The 19,884-nt window shown below is 40.1% G+C and overlaps 1 protein-coding gene and 1 long non-coding RNA gene across 3 annotated transcripts in view; both read left to right on the top strand.

Moving 5' to 3' along the window:
* LOC145445383 (cadherin-related family member 2-like) overlaps positions 1-13,177 on the top strand; it is a 48,267-nt gene extending 35,090 nt beyond the window's left edge. The window contains exons 30-41 of one of the 2 annotated variants that reach the window (XM_080323573.1): positions 1,169-1,284; positions 3,364-3,505; positions 5,859-6,004; positions 6,061-6,182; positions 6,632-6,751; positions 7,917-8,012; positions 9,402-9,470; positions 9,533-9,644; positions 9,706-9,785; positions 10,157-10,273; positions 10,964-11,108; positions 12,463-13,177. In XM_080323573.1, coding sequence (XP_080179699.1) covers positions 1,169-1,284; positions 3,364-3,505; positions 5,859-6,004; positions 6,061-6,182; positions 6,632-6,751; positions 7,917-8,012; positions 9,402-9,470; positions 9,533-9,644; positions 9,706-9,785; positions 10,157-10,273; positions 10,964-11,108; positions 12,463-12,612 — 1,415 coding nt within the window. In that variant the 3' untranslated portion in view covers positions 12,613-13,177. Of the gene's footprint in view, positions 1-1,168; positions 1,285-3,363; positions 3,506-5,858; positions 6,005-6,060; positions 6,183-6,631; positions 6,752-7,916; positions 8,019-9,401; positions 9,471-9,532; positions 9,645-9,705; positions 9,786-10,156; positions 10,274-10,963; positions 11,109-12,462 lie in introns of those variants that run through there. The other variant, XR_013916986.1, reaches the window with a different exon arrangement.
* Positions 13,178-18,592: 5,415 nt separating this feature from the next.
* LOC145444654 (uncharacterized) lies at positions 18,593-19,694 on the top strand. Its single transcript, XR_013916740.1, has 2 exons — positions 18,593-18,691; positions 18,728-19,694. It is a non-coding gene; the product is annotated as an uncharacterized LOC145444654 (long non-coding RNA).
* Positions 19,695-19,884: the final 190 nt, after the last annotated feature.

Genomic DNA, 19,884 nt, shown 5'->3' with positions numbered 1-19,884 from the left:
AACATCTTTTACAAAAATTTAGAAAATCGTAAATAAAATATTCGTAGTGGTAGAGATGAGCGTGTTGAATATATTCCAATCGAAATCCTGTCCCAGTTTCAAATCCAAATCTCCCAGAATGAACTTTACACTTTATCCACAGTCAAGCTGAAATACGGTAATGGATTGGTTATGAATGGTTGTAACGTACCTAAGTAGATGTATCACTGATAAAATACATCCAGAGTAAGTATAATAAACTTTTGCAGATTCTACAGCCTGAAATGAACAGAGTGATTTTAGGAACCTATAAGAAATTGGTGTCAATATAATATTGTTCCAGAGGCGAGTTTCGTGATTCCATATGGTTTCATGTGATCATGATTGTGCAAAGTGTTTATAGATTTTGACAATGGGGCTGGAGTGACATATTCTTTCTATTTGCGGAAGCTATGAATTGTTTCTTTTAGAAGCAAAATGGGAAAGTCCCAGATGGTGCTAGTATGGTTGGAGCTGATCCAGTTTCAACCAGCTGTATTTGACTTGGAGCATCTTGTTTCTCATGATAAAATATAATGTAATTTTAAAGGAACATTTAAATGTGCCTGTCAGCAGGTCATTGAATTTACTTCTTCTTTTCATGTGCCAGGTACTGAATTGTACTGAAACTGGAACTCAACAAGGGATTTATTTAATAATATATTTGCTCTAAAAATCGACATGTTTGTTTGCAGCATGTATAAATCGAGGTCATAAACATTCATAAATGATTTATTGGATGTTATCTTAATACGATTTCATCCCAAATAAAATATTTAATATCGCTTTCACTTTATTGTCTTCAAGGCAGTGGAAATTAATCTAGCATTGTAGCATACCTGACATTACGAGGGACTTGTTTCCTATTTAGTATCATGGTAATTCTGAGCGATGTCTGTAACACTTTTCCACGATTAGTGTAAGCATTCACTTTATGAGGCGAATCATCAAAAACACAAATTTCACACTCATCAACAAAGGAATTTTGAGTGTGCTCTATCTGTGATGAGTGGCAGTGTTCCCCATGAACGTGCTTTGATCGAATCTGCGAAAAAAAATCTGAATTTTCGATTAATGAGACAATGATAGCGTAAAACAGCAATAATTGATTACCATACAATACCTTGAAAATAATTTTATTCTTATCTAGACGACGAAGATGCAGATTTTAGTGATGTTTTCAGCCTGGACCGGACAACAAGGAATTTGACGGCAAAACCAACACTGGACCGTGAAGAAAAAGGATCATACACTCTTTATGTGCTGGTTCGTTAATTTGAATTTTGAAAATACCAATGAAACAGTGAAATCGTGCGCACATACTGCATTTCAGAATTAAAATGGACTAGAAAACAGAAGGGTTTTAAAGCACGCCGTAGTTTGGCGTGTCCAATCGCAGCGTTGGCAAATTTCGACAGTCTCCAATCCCTTTCGCGATCAGAAGAATGCTTCTTCGCAACCAACATAATATGGATAGTGATACTCATAGATTAGGGTTATCATATTTTGAGATCCGAGAAAGAGGACACTTTGGACGGGGAACATTAATATAAACAAGTCATTGACATTGAAATAGGATGTCTTTACGAAAATTGCTGATCGCTCATTGGTTGACTAATAAAAGGGTCGGTTATCCGAGTCGACACCTAAATACCGGTTTCCACATCCACTTAACGTTTGGCTGACTCAATTTTTTTAGTCAACCTTCATTTCAATTTCATTACAACCCATTTTTCATCTGCATTTATTGTATATATATGATATTTTCGGGTTGTCTCTTATGTCTTCGCCTATTAATCACCGTGTTAAAAGAGGGCATTTGGGTGTCCTCGGGTTCCGGTTTTCTTGAAAATTGAGGACAAATCCTCTTAAAAGAAGACTTATGGTATACCTATCATAGAGGATCAGTACTACTACTCATTCGAAGTACTCGGGGTTGTATCGCCCTAACTTAGTATGGTTTTGAAGATTGTAGCAATTTGTAGTGTCAATAGTCAATAATGCGTGCATCGCGAAGAAACATCTTGCAATGTAGAAAGTAGCTGCTAATGATTAACTGCGTGAAGTATGCATCCCCTCAACCAAAGCAACTTTTTGAAACTACCTAAATACCTATCAGATCTTTCATTTACTACTACTCCTTGAAGCAGTTTTGATATGTCTGTGAAATCACTACTTCTGCTTGTAATTGAGTAAACATTACTAGTTTATTGATAATTCTACTCGGGTAGCTACACTGACAATTACACACACAGTTTTGAATATATTCTCGATAGTTGAAAAAGCTTCCATATCAACAAAGAATCATTCAAAAACATAATGAAACAGTGCTTGATTACTGACTTTAGCTTTCTCATCTCCAATTGAACCATCATGGCACTTGTTTAAAACATGTTTTTATTGTTATCTTTCATTGTGGCGTCCCCGCGAAATGACATTGACAATTGAAAATGTATGGTAAATATGAGTCCTTTGTCGAAAAAGGCTTGCGAGGCCTGTCTTAAACGGACCAAAAAGTATATTTGACCAGGTGTGCATTGTAATGGAGCATTTTTACTACCGTCAGTCATCACCATCAGAACATCGAATCCATACGAATTATCTATATCTATGTGCTATAACCCTAGAAATTGTTGTCGGTTAAACCATTCCATAGCGTGTACGGCGACTATATCAGGTGCAAATCGTCCATAGGGTCATAATTAGGGCAAGTTTTTGCAATTTTGCAACTTTTTTTACAGCTTCCGGCAGCTTCTTAAATACTCGTAAGATATGTAGAATGCTGTTTTAAGCTGTTTGAGGGAATCTTATAGTGCAACTTTTGGCAACTTTTGTCTATTTTTCTCATGCAACTTTTTCGATTTTTCGTGAAAGTTACTTTTGATTTTGTTGAAATTCGACTGAAATACCATAAATCAGCACCGAAGTAACGCTCTTACGGGTATTTCGGGACCTGAGCTGGAAAGTTGCCCATTTCTATTTTTTTTAGTCAACCGAGCAAAATGTGGTCTTTTGGTGCAACTTTTGTGAAAAAATAAATGCAACTTTTTACTGCAGCTTTTGTTAAAAATAAATGCAACTTTCCACGGATTCAACTGCAACAAAAACTTGCCCTAGTCATAATACATGTTTGTTCGAAAGTATATACACAATTATGGCACAGTAATACAATTGTTGATGAAAAAACACAATTTTGTTTTTTTTAAATCGCATTTTTTTAAAACACTGTTTGAACATGAACAAAGTGTTTTAAAACGCCATATGTTTTAAAGGCAAACCTATAATCCGGGCATTGTGCGATTCACAAGAAATCTAATTCTTCGAGTTTTGTATTCCTTGCCGCAGACAACAAGAAACGATTCTATTGCGAGCACGAACTATCAAGATTACGTTGGAAATTTTTCGAACGAAATATCGACCGTTAACGTCGTAGTAAAGGATATCAATGACAACGCACCGGTTTTCGAGAGAGCAGCCGATACTACAGGTATGCAATTTGAGGTGGCACGGCAAAGCTGAAATATGAGTTGTAGTATCGAATTGTCTTTGTGGTGTAGAGCTGCCATGAATTTCTTTGCGGCCGCATAAAAAGTTCCTTACTCGAACTTCCATATCGCTCATGCTCTTATGACCCCAACAGCGTATATTCGCGAGCCTGTGACAATCTACAATCCCAGAAGGATATTATGTTCTCGGTCACAGAGACTTTTTTCGGTCATAAGAGAGGCAAAACCTCGACTTATGACTACATAATTGTTTAGTCTTCTTCTGCCATTCTGTGGAACAATCTTCCGGTTGTTATCAGATTATCTGACTTACTAGATCAGTGGTTCTCAACCGAGGGTCCGCGAAGCATTTTCAGGGGGACCGCAAGACCTTCAAATTTTCGAAATGATGGATGAGTTAATATTACCTTCGCCACCACCTATCTTTGTGGAAATGAATTTTAAGCACTAGTTCATAACAAATAGAAACGCGCGTTTTCAAGATACAACCACTTATTTCAATAAATGCACCTGCAAAATTCGCTTTGAAATAATAGAAGTCGATGCAATTTCTACATAATGTATGATATTATGTAGAAGATAATTCATTGCGTTGCTGTTTATCACTGTCCTACGGTTAAATTTTGCACAAGTCATATCACGCTTGCACGATAATTGAGCTAAATTTGAAGGAAAATTTGAGGTGGTCCGCGAGGATCCGTGATGGTCAAAAAGGGGTTCGCGAAGCCAGAAAGGTCGAGAACCACTGCACCAGATCTTTTCAAGCTTCAAATTATAACCGTTTTATACGCGTACTCCATCTACAGCAGGGGTCACCAACACGCGGGCCGCATGCGGCCTGCAAGGTCATATTTTGCGGCCCGCGACCTGATTTGAAATTTCGGAAGAACGATTACCAAAGCATTTTGAAATGCAGACTCCCTAATTAATAAGAGGTTGAAATTATTCTTGCTACGCGCGGTTCAATGCGAGTTGATTATAGATTTTAACGGATTAGTGTCCTTTGTAATCTGAGCCCCACAGTGAAAATACGAACAGTAGAGGAAAATGTTGCGCCCCATAAAGAAATATCAATTTGCAATCGTGTTCTAGTCAAAGGGGACTAATAACAATGGGCCCACCCAAAGATGCAGTACAACATTATTAACTTCCCTAAATTTCTTAAGAAACTTCCTGCATTAACTATTCCGGTAAATTTGATCACGTGGGCTAAGAGAGGATAAATATTTGATAGTAATATTTGAAACTATAGTAATATTAATGACGAAATTCACTCAATAAATTAAAACATTTCCGCGCTTCGCGCAACTAGGATATGAAGTCCTGTGGTTGTTTATAGCATTTTGGTGCGCGTAGTAAGCCGATGTGAGGAAATCGATTAGTCTGGAGTTCGCCGGCAATGGGCATGGACACTTGACAGTTTGATGTGGGTATCCGGCCCCCAATCAGTTCGTTACGACAATGCACTGGAATGCTGTCGTAGCTAACATGCCCGTTGCCCATGTTAGAGAGAACAGTGTTGTATTGAAGTAGAGTTATAAAAACCTATAGCTGTGATACTGCCTTGCCCAATTATATCGCGATATTAAAGTTATGCGGCCCGCGGCCTCAACAAATTTTGAAAAGTGGCCCGCGACCCTTTTTGTGTTGGCGACCCCTGATCTACAGTAATGCCATTCCATAACCACGCATGCCGTCTATTATACATATCGTTATACTTTTATGTTTTAATGCTCTGGTGTACACAGCGCCGTAGATTAGGGGTTATTTATTGCTATATTGAGTGATCCATGAATTTTTTTACTATTATATTCTTGACGAGCTTCTCGGAGGTACAGAACTTCAATATACTATTGAATAGTATATTCATATTGAAATAAACCCGAATATTTTCGGCTGACACTCGTCGGGGGTAATCGTCAGCAACTAGCAGAGAATTGGAAAGAACATTGTATATCATCGTATCGTACCACCTGAAAATAGTACATTGAACGGCCTCTCATTTGAAATTTCATGCTGGTGACGTCACATTTTGTGGTACGATTGTTGATGTACTATGTTCTTTCCAATTCTCTACTAGTTGCTGATGATTACCACTGACGAGTGTCAGCCGAAAATATTCGGGTTTATTTCAATATGAATATACTATTTTATTATATTCTTTATTCACAGTAAATCGTGTATTATTGTTACAAATAATATTACTATTAGTCGATTTTGCCCAGCCCCCTAGTGACCGTACAGCAAACGCCATGGATCTTAAGTTACAACAATTGAAAACAACCGAGCGCTTCTATCTGGCATCTCTATTTCTCTCATTTTTGTCCCCGTCAGATCTTCTTTACGCGACAAGCTACGGGGAAAACAACATCGTCACGATCGTGACCGCAACCGATCCTGACGCGGGTGAAAACGCAACCCTGAAATATGAGATAGTGAGCGAGACGTATTTCAGGCCGGACTCTACCGTCGCCGCGCAGGTGCGATAATTGCTTGTGTCGAACCGAGTGAAGGTTGCCATCTCGTTTCTAAACAGGTCGGCGGCCCGTATTTCGACATTGATTCCGGCAACGGGCAGGTCAAAACCACCACTGTCAGTTTCGAGACGGAGATCACGGTCGGCGGGTTGTTCAAGCTTGTCATCCGAGTGGTGGACGGGTAGGTTTCTTATACGCGTTCCGGGATTGTCGTCAATGAAAGATTTGAATCGTCGGTGTTATGATGACTTGAGTCAAGCCATGATCATCATGGCTTTTTGAACGAATTGACTTGATGATTGGAGTCACTACCGTAAAATTACTTGACTTGGATTCGATGTATGAAAAATGTGACATGACTTGTGTGCCTCAGAGTCAAATTTTCGAGTCGTTGAGTATTCTATTTCGCAGAGTATTCTGAACCTCTCAGGCACATTAAGAAGTGACCACGTCATGATAATTATTTTTTGCTTAATTACATCTACATTTTCGGTCCATGGTTAGAAAGGTATGCTTTACTAAAAACTTGAGTCAAAATTTGCATGGTCTCGAAGTGACTTGCAAGTCTGTCAGTAGTGACTTAATCCTAACTCTGCTGCCGAAATTAAGGTTTTGGTTTGTTGTTCGCAGCGGCGGTCTAAGCGACCAGATGAATCTCGACATCAAAATATTCGACGAGACCGAGACGGTGATATTGGAGAGCCGGTATAGGGAGGACGAATTGGAGGAGAGCCGGGACCAAATTGAAATGTATGTGTGTGCTCACATGTGTGTTGAAAGCGTAATAAAACGATAGAGTCCGGCCGATCAATTGAGTTCATACTGATTGAACCTAATTTTATCGGTATATATATATATAGAGAGAGAGAGAAAGAGAGAGAGATAGAGATTTTGTCAATGGATTAGAGAAAATAAACTTGCAAATATGTGGTACGAAACAATGCTTGATTGGTATTGACCGGTACCGGTGATATGATGATGATATTCTTCATCTCAAACGGAACCAGAGTGCCTGATTGTTGAAACATCATAAAGTCACAAGGTCATTTATATCTCCATAGAATTTGATCAGCACATACGTTATACAGGGTGAAGAAGGAAGGAAATAGGAAGGATACATATTTATGAACATTTCGAATATACATCATTTTAATCAGTACGGTGAAATATGCTTGAAAAATTGGACATGGTACAAGCTTTGAGCAGTATAATTACTGACTCGAAGACCCGGTGTAACATGCTTAAAGTGGATATACTCTTGCCGATTATATCCCAGCGCCCGTGTCGAAATCGGCCGTGGGAGTTATTGAGATGGTTACCAGTTAATTCGGCACTTTGTGTTTCTGGCATTTGGAAGTGTAATATTAATATTAAGCTGAATACGAATATGATCTTGAATTGTGTTGTAAGGCACTTGGTAAATTTGGCACTCTTCACTTGTTATGCATTTGGGTTGGTGGTGAGGTTGGGGTTAGACTAGGATTAGGATTAGGTGTCGCTAAGTGCCGAATCCAACATACCGATTTCACAGTGGCAAGATAGCGTAGTGGTATAATCCACAGCTACAACACCAATGTATTGTGGGTTCGATTCTGACTCCAGAACTCCTACCTAGGTGTTGGAGGTTTATCTAGTCTCCTCCTAGTCATGTCATCCACGCTAGCGGTGTCTTGGAAAAGCCTAGATGTGGGCCGTGCTACAAGTCGGCAGTTACGGAATCAAAAATAAGTAATATCAGCCTGGTATAAATAACCATTGTAGTCGACAAACACCATGAATACCTCAAACAACAACCGATTTCACTGGTCACCATAAAGATAGCAATCATTGCTGATCGCGCAATTGATCAAATTTTACGCCTTCCCATGCCGCGGGATGGACGTGAGAGCTTGTAAACTTTTTTCTCGTCATTCAGAGATTTGGAAAATGCTTTGGATGCTGATGTTGTAATCGACAAGATCGTCCCGAAGGAGGTCCAGAATCAGGCAGCACGCGCAGACGAAACACAAATGTAAGAGTGTAGTTCGGTTTAAGCTTACGAGCAGTGTTGGGCACAATTATTTGAGTACTCGAATCTGAATCGAGTATTAGTATTAATGATTCTAGTCGAGCAGTAAAAGAGGATTTTTCAGGTACTGAAATATAAGCTCCTCGCAACTGAAAGTTAATTTACTAACGTTAATCATAGTTTAGATACTATTTTCCACTGAGGAAGTTTTGAAATCTTGATTGGCCATGTCGCAGCATACGAGACATATAGTACAAAGCTACGAACGTGTCTGATCATCCCACAACATTGTCAAGAAGTGCAATGAATACACGGTATAGTCGAAAAAATACCAAAAGAATCTTTGATGTGACGGATAACAGGCGTTGTGTTCTTTGTGGTGTCGTAAAAGGTACATATTTGAACTGTGACGTAGTACATGCTGTTGTGACGTCATCATGAGTAAATACTCGAGTACTCGACTCGAAGCGTAGTAGTAATATTAGGGTAGCATTTTTTCTACAAGGTATCGTATGTTATGGAGCAGGGAGACAAGGTTGGGAAAAACGGAAGCAATGCGTAATTTTCGATCCGTGGTCGCTCGCTATACGGTAGCTTTACCAAATGGTGATTGTCTTATGTGTGATTTGCCTTTACAATTGATGTAAAAGTGAAAGCAGTTCATGCTCGGCACTTCTAGGATGGTCAAAGTAGTAACACTGGTATCCATGACTTCTCCGCTTGCCGCTCAGCATTACCGGAATAGCCTGGAAGGGTGGTGCAAGACTTGGAAAGCGTTACAAGGCTATATGTCTGCACCTTCCTTGTCCAGCGGCATATGCACTCCACTCACACATCTCGTGGTATGGATATGCACAGATCGTATGTGTATCATGATGTATATGCGCCGAACAAACATCAAGGACAAAAATACATAGCGTCCTTTTCTTTTTTCAATTTGGGCTGAATTCCAATCGGTAGAGCCGAAGTTATTGCAGTTGAAAGTTTAGGATTTGAAAATATGGCATTGACGGTGGGAAATCCCAGAATTATTAACGAAAAACTCAAATAAGTTCGCATCTATCGGTTAGAATTGAGTCAAATTTGTTCTGCACCGTTTTTTTTTAAACAACGTACTTTTTTAGACAACGTAACAATTTCATTGAGTATTCAGTAAAATTAAAAAAAAATCCTATATTAAATTCAAAATTTTCAAAGTCTTGTAGCTTCAATTCTACTGGTTGGAATTGAGACACATTTGGTTTGCAGCGTTTCTTTAGCCAACCTAACAATTTTAGCTAACTGCCGCAAAAATCTAAATCAGGGTATTTTTGAACAACCCTACCCAACATATATATTACGCAGCACATCCCTTGAAATGAGATGACGTGTTGTAATTTTTCATCTCGACAGAACCGAAATACATTTCCACGCGACAGAGTGGAACTCTACTAGATTGATTCCGGCAGAAGAAATCGCCGCGTAAGTATCTCCAATCTGTTTCGCTTTGGCGGTCATAAATGCTCTCTTGTGAATATCTGTAGAGAGCTGGACTCGAACCAGAACAATGACCTGTTAATAACCTGGGCTATCGTCTCTATCGGTACCAGCGAAGTGGACACGGGGCCGACCATCTCGGAAACCGATCTGTTGAAGGTGAATAATTCTGTAATGCGATCGAGTTTTTTTTTGCTATTCTGATTTCTTCTCATTACAGGCGATATTGGCCGTGGTGTCGGCCGTACTTTTGCTGTTCCTACTTGTACTGGCGATAGCGTTTGTCTGCATGAGGAGAAGGTAACCTTTCGGTGATGGTACAGTGCTGATAGAGTATAGAATAACTCGCGGTTCCGAGTTTGGATAACAACTTTTTGGACTGTCCCCAGAGTAGCCATAGTATTTCGTGTTAGTGTCCAAATAGTCTTCGAAGTAACGCTGTGAGTTTCTACTCAATAACGACCGCAAGTACCGATACTCAAGACATTGCAACCTGCTTTAAGTGGATGTGTAAAGTAAAAATTTGAAAAGTTCTTATCAGATAATCAGGACTGGATATTTAAGTAGTTTTACTTGATTACTACTACTTGAGTAATTGGCGCAAGCATGCGAATCCCGCTGGAAAACTGCTCAACGCGAGGTTTGATACAGCGATTCGTGTTTACTCACAGCTACAAGAGAAAGATCAAGGCGGCAGAAGCAGGACATGAGACCGCTCTTGCCGTCGAAGAACAGAGGGTGCCCAAGATGAGTGTGAACATTCCCAACACCAATCAGAACGCAGTCGGGTAAGGAACGCGCGAAAACCAACACCCGAGATCGGAAATGACGCAACCGGCCAATACCTAGATGACACAGCCGAGAATTGATGGGCGTTAAGATCGGCGGTTCGGGGCCTTAGTGTTAGGGTCCCTATTGTGCACGCACTGTCCTTCTGGTGTCGTATACATTTTCGGAGTTGTCCTTTGCAGGCATTATACGTTCTCGGTAATGTCCATTGTGGTGTATCTTATAGCCATATCCTAATCAGGTCATCATGTACCAGTTATATCATTGCTTATCTAATCATTAACTTTCAATTCCTCCCATTCACAATGCTATTGTTACTGACTGAGTTCTTTGATTGCTATTTACAATGCATGCTGAGATTTCAGTTACTCGAAGCCTGTGAAACCCCAGTCTTATGTAAAAGAGCACGTATAACGCTGTTCCAATCGGGTCATGTATCAATTTACCATTGCTTTCATAATTATTAGTTTCCAATTCTTCTCAGTTCAAATGCTGCTGTAACTGTTTTTCAATGGCCATTCACGATGTAGGGACATCAGTTAGTAAAAATATTATTGAACCGCAGTCTCGTGTATACGGTTTCGACTTATATTCTCCGTAATGCTTTCTCGGTCGTGTTGTGTAACGGGAAATTGTGATAATCTCAGAATTCACGCGCGATGCATTGTGTTGTTTTTCTATGTTGTCAGGGAGAACATGCTGTATTTGGAGAGCCAGAAGAATACTATCAGCATGGATGCATGGCAGAAATTAGCGGAGTCGAGCGATGACAACAATTCGATCGACGACAACGCCGTGGATAGCCAAGACAGCGCTATCTCCGAAGGGAGACAGGTACGCATCTTCATTTACACGAATATTTGCCCCGCGCTGTGGCGACTCTAGCAATGACTTTGTCGCCGGTTCTCGCGAGTGACTGGCTGATTCGATATCGCGAATTAGCCTTTGACTTGAGTAGAGTACCAAGGTGTTACTCGTAAGAGTGCGTTGTGCTGATCGGGATTTAGTGTCGCCGTGCTGTGCTGAGTTTATTCTTTGCGTCCATTCCATGGTACCCAGGCTCCTTATATAAACCAATAATTGCGGCGAAATGTTTTTAACGATGGAATACTCCGCAGATTCCCACTCAATAGCAAGTAGAAGTCGTGATTTCTTAGAGGAAATAGAAGGTTTCAAGAAGTACATTTGACAATTTTTGTAAAGGAATAGTATTTAGTGTGGCATATTTTTTCACTGCGCCATGACCAAACATGGTGTTCCGGGCATGTCTGCCGCGTTAGTGCTGTTTTTAACGCGTTTTCATCCTGAGAAGGGAGCCTGTCATGGTGTTTGGGTAAAGGCATTGCAAATTCATGTAAGAACATTACGACGCTGATTAGTGGAAATTAGTCGACTTCGCCGCGTTAAAACGTTGGCGATGTTTTTCCCGAATAAAATACGTCCTCGCCACACTGAAATCCGCGACCACGAAGAGGAAACACATCGCCAAGCAGGCAGAATACGGCCAAATGCATTTTCTAATTCATAATAAATATGTGGAAGTGAATTTTCCAGGGATATCCATCAGGGAGTCTAGATGGTAGATATCCCTAATTATGGGGGCATTTAAAACAAAAATCAATTTGAAACAATCGTGTTTAAAAAATGTTTTTTATAGTTTTTGTTTTGTTTTTTGTTTTCAAGCCACGACGTCACGAATACTCAATGGCTGCGTCATAGTGGATTGTCATTGACAATTGAAAATATAGGGTAAATATAGCACCTTTGACAAAATATCTGCACTATTGCAGTTGAACCGACTATTTTGAGGGTTCCAACCATCCCATATACATATACGTCGGCTATATCGGATGGTAATTCTCCGTAGGCCCATACAATATGTCTTTTGGAAAGTATGTAACAATCATTGCATAATTATGCAACTTGAAATAACACAATTTTGTTTCTTTTAAAAAAGCCTTTTAAACAGTGTTTAAGACACCGTTTGTTTTAAATGCAGCCCTATCCCTTATAGTTTCAATGTCGATTTCGCGAAATCAGAACGAAGCTTGTGGCTGTTTGTATCACATTGCACTCTGTCACATTTCGAAAATTGGAGAGCGTAAGGGTGCACCTTTTCCCCTGGCTAGCCCGGTGGTACTGCCAGGTGTGATTTCTGCGACTATGACCTGACCGGAATGTAATTCAGGCGAGCTTCAACGGTGACGATCTGGATGACGTGGAGATCGATTTTCCGGCGGACGACTTGTCGAACTTGCAAAACGCGCTGAATCGCAGGGGTAACGACATGGTTTTTGAAAATAACTACACCGGCATGGACGACACCACGGCGATGTGATCATAGTTTCTCCGTTTCTCTTTTCTTTTTTTCTACTTATACTGGTATCAAATCGTTTTCGTTGTGCCTACAAAGATTAAAACTAGGTTAGACTTGCGGGCACTGTATAGCTTAGCTTTTGCGTCTTGTTGCTCAACGTGTGATGCATTTGGATCAGCAATCTTTGCTTCTCGTTAGCTCATATCTTTCCCCCGTGTAGCTTTTCGATATATTTTGTAAATATTTTAATCCGTCTCTGGGGTTATGAAGAGTTATAATTATGTTTTTGCGTCGTAGGATACCGTATAAGCCTGCTCACCTCTTCAAGTCATATTTACCTGATAATTTATTGATACTTCAGTTCCGAATCACTGCTCTGTCGGCGACGGCCGTATTTTAGTAATAGTTCTTGTTTATTTATACTCGCCGTGCGCCTTTTTTGATAGCACTGGTTTGTTGAAACCTATTTTCGCTCTCTTTAATGCTGGCTGTCGCGAAATATAGTTGTTGAGCGAAATTTTACGCCTTTTATCATTTTGCTCGTTCCAACGGTTAATGGACTGTAATAAAGGATGATTCATAGTAATTGGACATTCCGGTTGCGTTTAATACCGGAATATACCTTATGTCTTCTCAACTGTGATGTGATCATCTGAAAGATTAGTTCTTTCGGATCCGAATATTGGCGTTCTGTTGCTGTCGCACCGCAAACGTATGAAAACAGGCCTCAATACAGCCATCGCTAAGGACTGCGATATCTGACTTGTTTTTACGGTTACTATTAGGCCACTTTATTGGTACCTGATATGCATAAATTTATGTTAGTACAGTATGCCTGACTGCGCCGTGATTTGTGCTGCGCAACTACGCTAACTTGCGCTGTATCCTACACAGCAGTAATCATCTTCGATACTTAAGTTGAAATTAAGTCCTAAATTTCTATTCAACCGCGAGTAGAAGTCTTAGCTATTTCCACGATATGTCAAAACTACCTAAGGCGGAAGTAAACAATTACTCGAGTAAGTGGTAGTGTTGGGATCAAGTCACTACCTTCGAGTCACGAGTCATTTCGGGTCATTGCACATTTTGACTCGAGTCAAGTCAATCGATTTTTGAAGGTGACTCGAGTCAAGTCAAGTCACTCGATTTTTGGAGGTGACTCGAGTCAAGTCACATTTCAAGTCAAGTTGCCTTTTCGAAGTATGAGGCATGATTACGTCATTGCAATTTGCTAGCTGTCTGAAATCAGACATGGGGTAATCGCGATTAGTAATCGTAATCGATAACGACGATTACATCATTTTCGAGTAATCGTAATCGCAATCGATTACATTCGAAAAAATTCCGAAGTAATCGTAATCGACTACTTCCCATATCTAATCGATTTCTCTGTGAAAGAGCGATTACTTTTTATTTGGTCAATGACTATGACATAAACTCAACATTTGCAAACAAAGAAAAGATATTATACCAGAGGTTAATGATGGCACAAACGTCTGATTCACAAACACCACTGCTCATTGTTACGTCAAAACTCAAAAGTATTAGCTTCGGTCATGATTGCGTAAAAAATATCCACACATTGTATGTAAATAGATATTCGACGTACACAGTAGTGTGATTGTAAGTACACCTGCTGTGCGATATATCAGGTTATCGGAACACTCCAGACGCCACTACCTCGCAGCAGGATAACAATCACCACTCCGCCTAGTTGCAAATGGTAACTTATGTATTGATGTTTGGTTAAAGGTAGGCTTACCATACGTCCTCTTTTAAGAGGATTTGTCCTCTTTTTTGAAAGTGTCCTCGGAGGACGCCCTTTTGTCCTCTTTTTTGAGATTTTGTCCTCTTTTTTGAAATTTAGGTCAGATTTAGAGGAAATTGCGAGTGATATGCCGCAAATTAGCGCAGAAGTGAAGCTCCGGCGGGTATATCGGAGGGAAAAGTGGTGATTTCAGCTCTGAGCGAAAAAAGAAGACCTTTTTTTTTTTTAGTCATCCACCTAGTAATGTGGAGTGAAAAACGTGTTTTTGAGCTCTGAGTGGAAGTGATGACCTTTTTTTTTTTTTAGTCAACCGATCATGAAGCGGGTGAAATTTACCTGTTTTTGAGAATTCTTCTCCAGTTATGCTTGACTGAAATTTCTGAAAAAGTGTCCTCTTTTTTCATTTCCGAAATATGGTAAGCCTAGTTAAAGGTCATGCTTATAGTTAAACGCAGTTTGTCTGTTGGTGTTTGGCGAGCAGCAGGCTTTTGTAGTACGTACGTACGCCGGGCAAAGATTTGAAAATTTGAAATCGCCAAATAAAACATTACGATTTCCACAACGAAGCATAAGAAATCAACTGCTGCTTATATATATATCATAACCGAACCGTTCTTTGCCGTTTCTCGAAACGGCAGCGTGCAATATCTGTATTAAGTAGAAGGCAGAATTTTATGTTCACTTTATCTTATTCTCATATGACTCTATACTTTAAACGGGCGCCAATCGTTATTTCGCAATTCTTTACCTGCCGCCATAACCACCCGCTTATATGCGATGATAGCGTGGGTTGTAGCTAGAATAAGGACCAAAACAACAATTCGTCCCCCACTCCAAACGTTGGTCTTGGGCCCCAATAAGGCGGTCAAGTTGAAGACTGAATTATCGTCAATAATATTAGTAATTGCATTATATTACTATTCATTTTTAATCCTCTCTCAGCCCCCGACAGTCAGATTTACCTGTGGAGCTGAGAGCACGTAATTCATAATTATAACATCTGGTATGTGGTTGTAATTACTTTATTGTATGTTGTTAATTCGTGACCTCCGGTCTGTTATATATAACATCAAAAGATATTGCAGTCACCCGAACGTAGATGACGAAAAGAAAAACTTTCGTGAGACGCACACACAAATAATTGCCCTGTCTTTATTCCTCAGTGGGTGGCCCGGGTGGAATTTGTATTGTGGGCTCAGATTTTAAGGATAGGAATAATAGTCACGCACACCCAGCGCGGCTATTGACAATGGACACATGCTCAAAGTTTTCTTTAGTAACATACTTCTTGGAGTCGCATGTTGGCCGAAACTGCATTTGTCTTTTGGTATGTCGTGGCGCGGTAACGACCGGCGCTGAAATGCTTATTCCTGTAAATTATGCATTATGCAATTTTTCATTCGGGTGAAAGGTATGCATTTCAAAATCAAGCTGACAAGAGACATTAAAATCGCGAAGCCCGAAAAAATGTTCAAGTTCAATCTCACATAAATACTCTCTAATTTATGTTGGTTTTACCTAATAATTTTAAGTCCCCTTCGAGCGCTCTCACCACCCTATTGGGGAGTTAGGGGTGCGGCAGTTACGGACCTGGCAAGAATGCGAATCGTTGGATGCGATAAATCGTCCCCTATTAATTTGGGCAATGAGTACATTATGACGTAACAAGCAAATGGCGCATCATTTATTGAGAAAGTTGTTGTTATCTCATTAGGCCTTTTCGACGCAATCCTTATATCGTCTTCAATATATCTTGTAAGATTAGTTCGAAGAAGCAAAATAAATGTAATCGTGAGTAATCGTGATTACTTTTCCAATGTAATCGTAATCGTAATCGACTACTTCCTGATTTTGCTGTAATCGTAATCGTAATCGCGTGATTCAGAAGTAATCGTAATCGCAATCGATTACATTCATTATGTAATCACCCCATGTCTGTCTGAAATACAGATTCAGTGGTCATTGAATCCGGACCGATGAACGAATATAGAGTTAAATATGCACGCAAGAAGACGCTGCATCGCTCACATATACGTAGAACTATTAAACTACGTAAGTAAATGCATAGCCTCAGTTTATAGTTACCAACCAAAATAGAGAATAGAGAAAAGAATTGATAAGACGCAATACATTACCCATTTACAAATAGATATGATACAATTCGAGCATGCGTTGAGGACAATATTAACTATATTCGAATTCAATTTCAATAAAACAAGAGGTTTGGTACAGGTAAAAGAACAGAAATAGACATTTTGATATTTTATTACTTTGCTACTATAGAGTTAACGACAGCGTAAGGTTGCAATCTTCGATCACTTCGTTTGCGGTCAATTTATTTATGAGAGAACAATCGAGGCTCAATGAAACGCTCGATCATTGAATGATTGGTCGATTTCAAGGGTTACACCAGAGTTTCGCGAACATATGCAAAATTCAGTGATTTTTATCGACACCGATTACTTGATGACTTGAAATTGACTCGTGAATTTTGCTCCGAGTCACGAGTTAATCCACATTTCTGATACGTTGAGTCAAGTCAAGTCATTTTAGCAAAGTGACTCGAGTCAAGTCAAGTCATACAAAAAAGGTGACTCGAGTCAACCCCTGAAAGGTGTGTGAACGAACGCGAACGTGTGACGTCATATCGTAATTCCAACCCTACATGATAACTAGCAACGACCCCGACCATATTATGCCGCAAAACTGAAGTACATGCTGACTTTTTATACGTAACCTAATGCATCAACTGGAACAATCTAATATTTGAGAATTCTCTCGTCAACAATCATAACCTTTCATGCCATCGAACTATCTGCTGGGATTATTAGCATTCTGGTTGCACTTTGTGATATGAAGATTAGGGGCGCGACATTTTATACGAAAGCTCGTGTAACTAATAAAATAAGTGTGGTGGTGAGCGTCGGCGCCATCCAAGCAGGTGGCAGGGGTTCGATTTTCGCCGTCGGATGTTATTCTGGGCTCCTCGTCCCCCGTGTAGTTGTTCTCACGGCGACAAAAAAGATTATAAAATGGCCCAATAAAGAAAGAAAGAGAGCGTAAAATAGCTTCTAAAAAGTACCGGCGAAGAAAGAAAGAATAACATCGAAGAAGACTGACATCGGGCACTAGGTCGAGGTGGATGCCAGTTCAAGAGACCCCTACTGGTTGGTCGTTCGGCATCCCCCTATCTGTTCATTACATCGCATTGTACATTGTGTGTGTGTCTTGTGCAGGTAAAAATATAATCTGTCAATTGATTGAAGTTATATTCATTTGCAAGTGGACGTTGAATAGGGTGTGGAATCCACAAAGGTCGTACGCGGGTCTTGTGTAGTATCGAGTAGGCTGCTCCGAAAAGATAGCTTTCTTCCTTACTTACCACTTCTGATCCTACATTTTTTGAATAGATCATGTATCTATCTTAGAGGTCGACCGATATTGATTTTTGCAGGCCGATACGGATTATTATCGACACGTTCAAATGGCCGATAACCGATAAAATAAGCGAAGAACGATTTCTTTCCCCAAAAAAGTTCTATATATTAGGCAAGACGGCACTTGTGCATGCCACAGAAAACTGAACAGCAAACAAGCAAACTGAAATACGAAAGAATTGTTGCTGAGCGAGCGAGATAGTGCAATGGTTATGCGTCCGGCTTCTCGAGCGGTAGGTCGTGGGTTCGTGGGATAGCATGGAGGAGAAAAAACGGGGGCGCAAACTAGATGACCTCATGGGGCTGTATCGCAACTCCGTCGTCAAAGCATCTCGATGGTGTAGGCGAAAAAGAATATCCTCTATCTCTCTCTCTCTCTGAATTGCGCACATTCGATGAAAGTTTGGCTAACCCAAAAGGCAAAACGTGATAAAGAATCGCATATCAGTCCAGTATAGAAGAATACTTTAATGCTGGAAGCACAGGTTCTCCGCATGCTCACCTGTTAAACTTGTCCTCCTGCAAGTGTAAATCTATAGGCTACTTTCTTGCTATTTTGGCTAGCAGCTTGTAATCTGAACTATTGCTCTTCCACCGTGCAAGTGCGTCATCTTTTTTGCCCATTTAATAACGGTTCTTTGAGGTATAGGTGCAGTTCGTCATCAATATCGCTTTTTTCCTGCGTGCTGTCACTGTCTGACTGATTGGCTACTGCGGAAAAATTGGATGGGAGGTGCCGATGTCACGTATCGCCTTTACGTCATCGATTTCTCGAGAAGATTGACAACACGGAGTATTGAAATTTCTTTGATATAAAATATCGGCCGCGATACTAGCCTTCATAGGTCGATATCAATAATCATAAAAATTTCCAAATATCGGCTTCGATAAATCGGTCGACCTCTAATATGTATAGCATGACCAGACCAAGGACAAGTCAAACCCGCGTCGGTTTCATTATACTACATTTTCCAGCTAGTCATTATAACCACACATACGATTCCGAAAGTAAGATAGATATTAGGGATGGTGTGAACGCGAGGTTCACGTTCGCGTTCTGTGTGTGAACCTCGGAAATTTAGAGGTTCGCGTTCACAACAGAACCTTGGTAGGTTCTACACTGTGAACCTTTTTCATATATTACAATTTTCACTTCGTTACAACATCTTTGGTTCATATTTATTGCATTTCAACTGCGGGACACTCCATGCATGGCGCTGGCAGCATTTAAAATCAACACTAAACGAGCATGCACCTTGACAATCTCAAATGTTTTACTTGCTTTGTTACAAAAGTTTGCTCGAAACATCCAGGTTTCCGTTTGTGACTCTCTGTTGTGAGTTTTACCCGCCATCAAAAACATCACGAGCAAAATACGCAGTAAGCGAATGATGCTTATTCAACCAATCAATGAAATTGATATCGTTTTCTGATGAAAAAAAATCTAGCAGGCGTACGGGGTCAATCTTGACTTCGTATCTTTACTGCATCATTAAAACCAAATCCGTGCGATTGAGGTGTTGGCCACTGCTGTATAGTGTATAACTTTTGTAGCAAGTATAGAAACCTGTTTTACATTCAGCTCAATATCAATGTAGCGATACTCTGACGCCGAATACATTGTCCGGTCTGGTCTCGACCGTTAAGGCGTAAGTTTATGTTCACTGGTAAGTACTCGTCGAAATTGTTGGCAAAGCGACGGAAAATATTGATTTTATGGGAGTATTATATCCTTTAATTGCCTCAGTTGATACATTTAGGGCAAAGATAATAAAGTTGGATTAGCAATAAAGTCGATTAGCGCGTTCGTCAGGATTTATCAACCCAGGATTAAGGAAACCGGTTGATCGCGGCGCATAAAGTTAGTGTTAATCTCATGATTTAACAAACTGGAACAACTATAGATTTCTAGTTATCTATAGAAACTGCGTACCATTCCTACGTCTAATTATTCCCGATAATGACCGTGCCGATTGTCTCCTAGGTTATGGCTTCACTAAACAATCAACGAATTATGTAGGACTACCCGCCATTGCAAAGCGATATCCGTTTCTTAGCTGTACCGTACTAATTGGACACGACTTTCGT

This window comes from Botryllus schlosseri, chromosome 8 (assembly GCF_051294905.1).
Source record: "Botryllus schlosseri isolate E-star chromosome 8, Bs_hap1, whole genome shotgun sequence".
In the NCBI taxonomy this organism is placed as follows: domain Eukaryota; kingdom Metazoa; phylum Chordata; class Ascidiacea; order Stolidobranchia; family Styelidae; genus Botryllus; species Botryllus schlosseri.
Note: the sequence above shows the minus strand (reverse complement) of the source record. Positions and strands in the feature narration are given on the sequence as shown.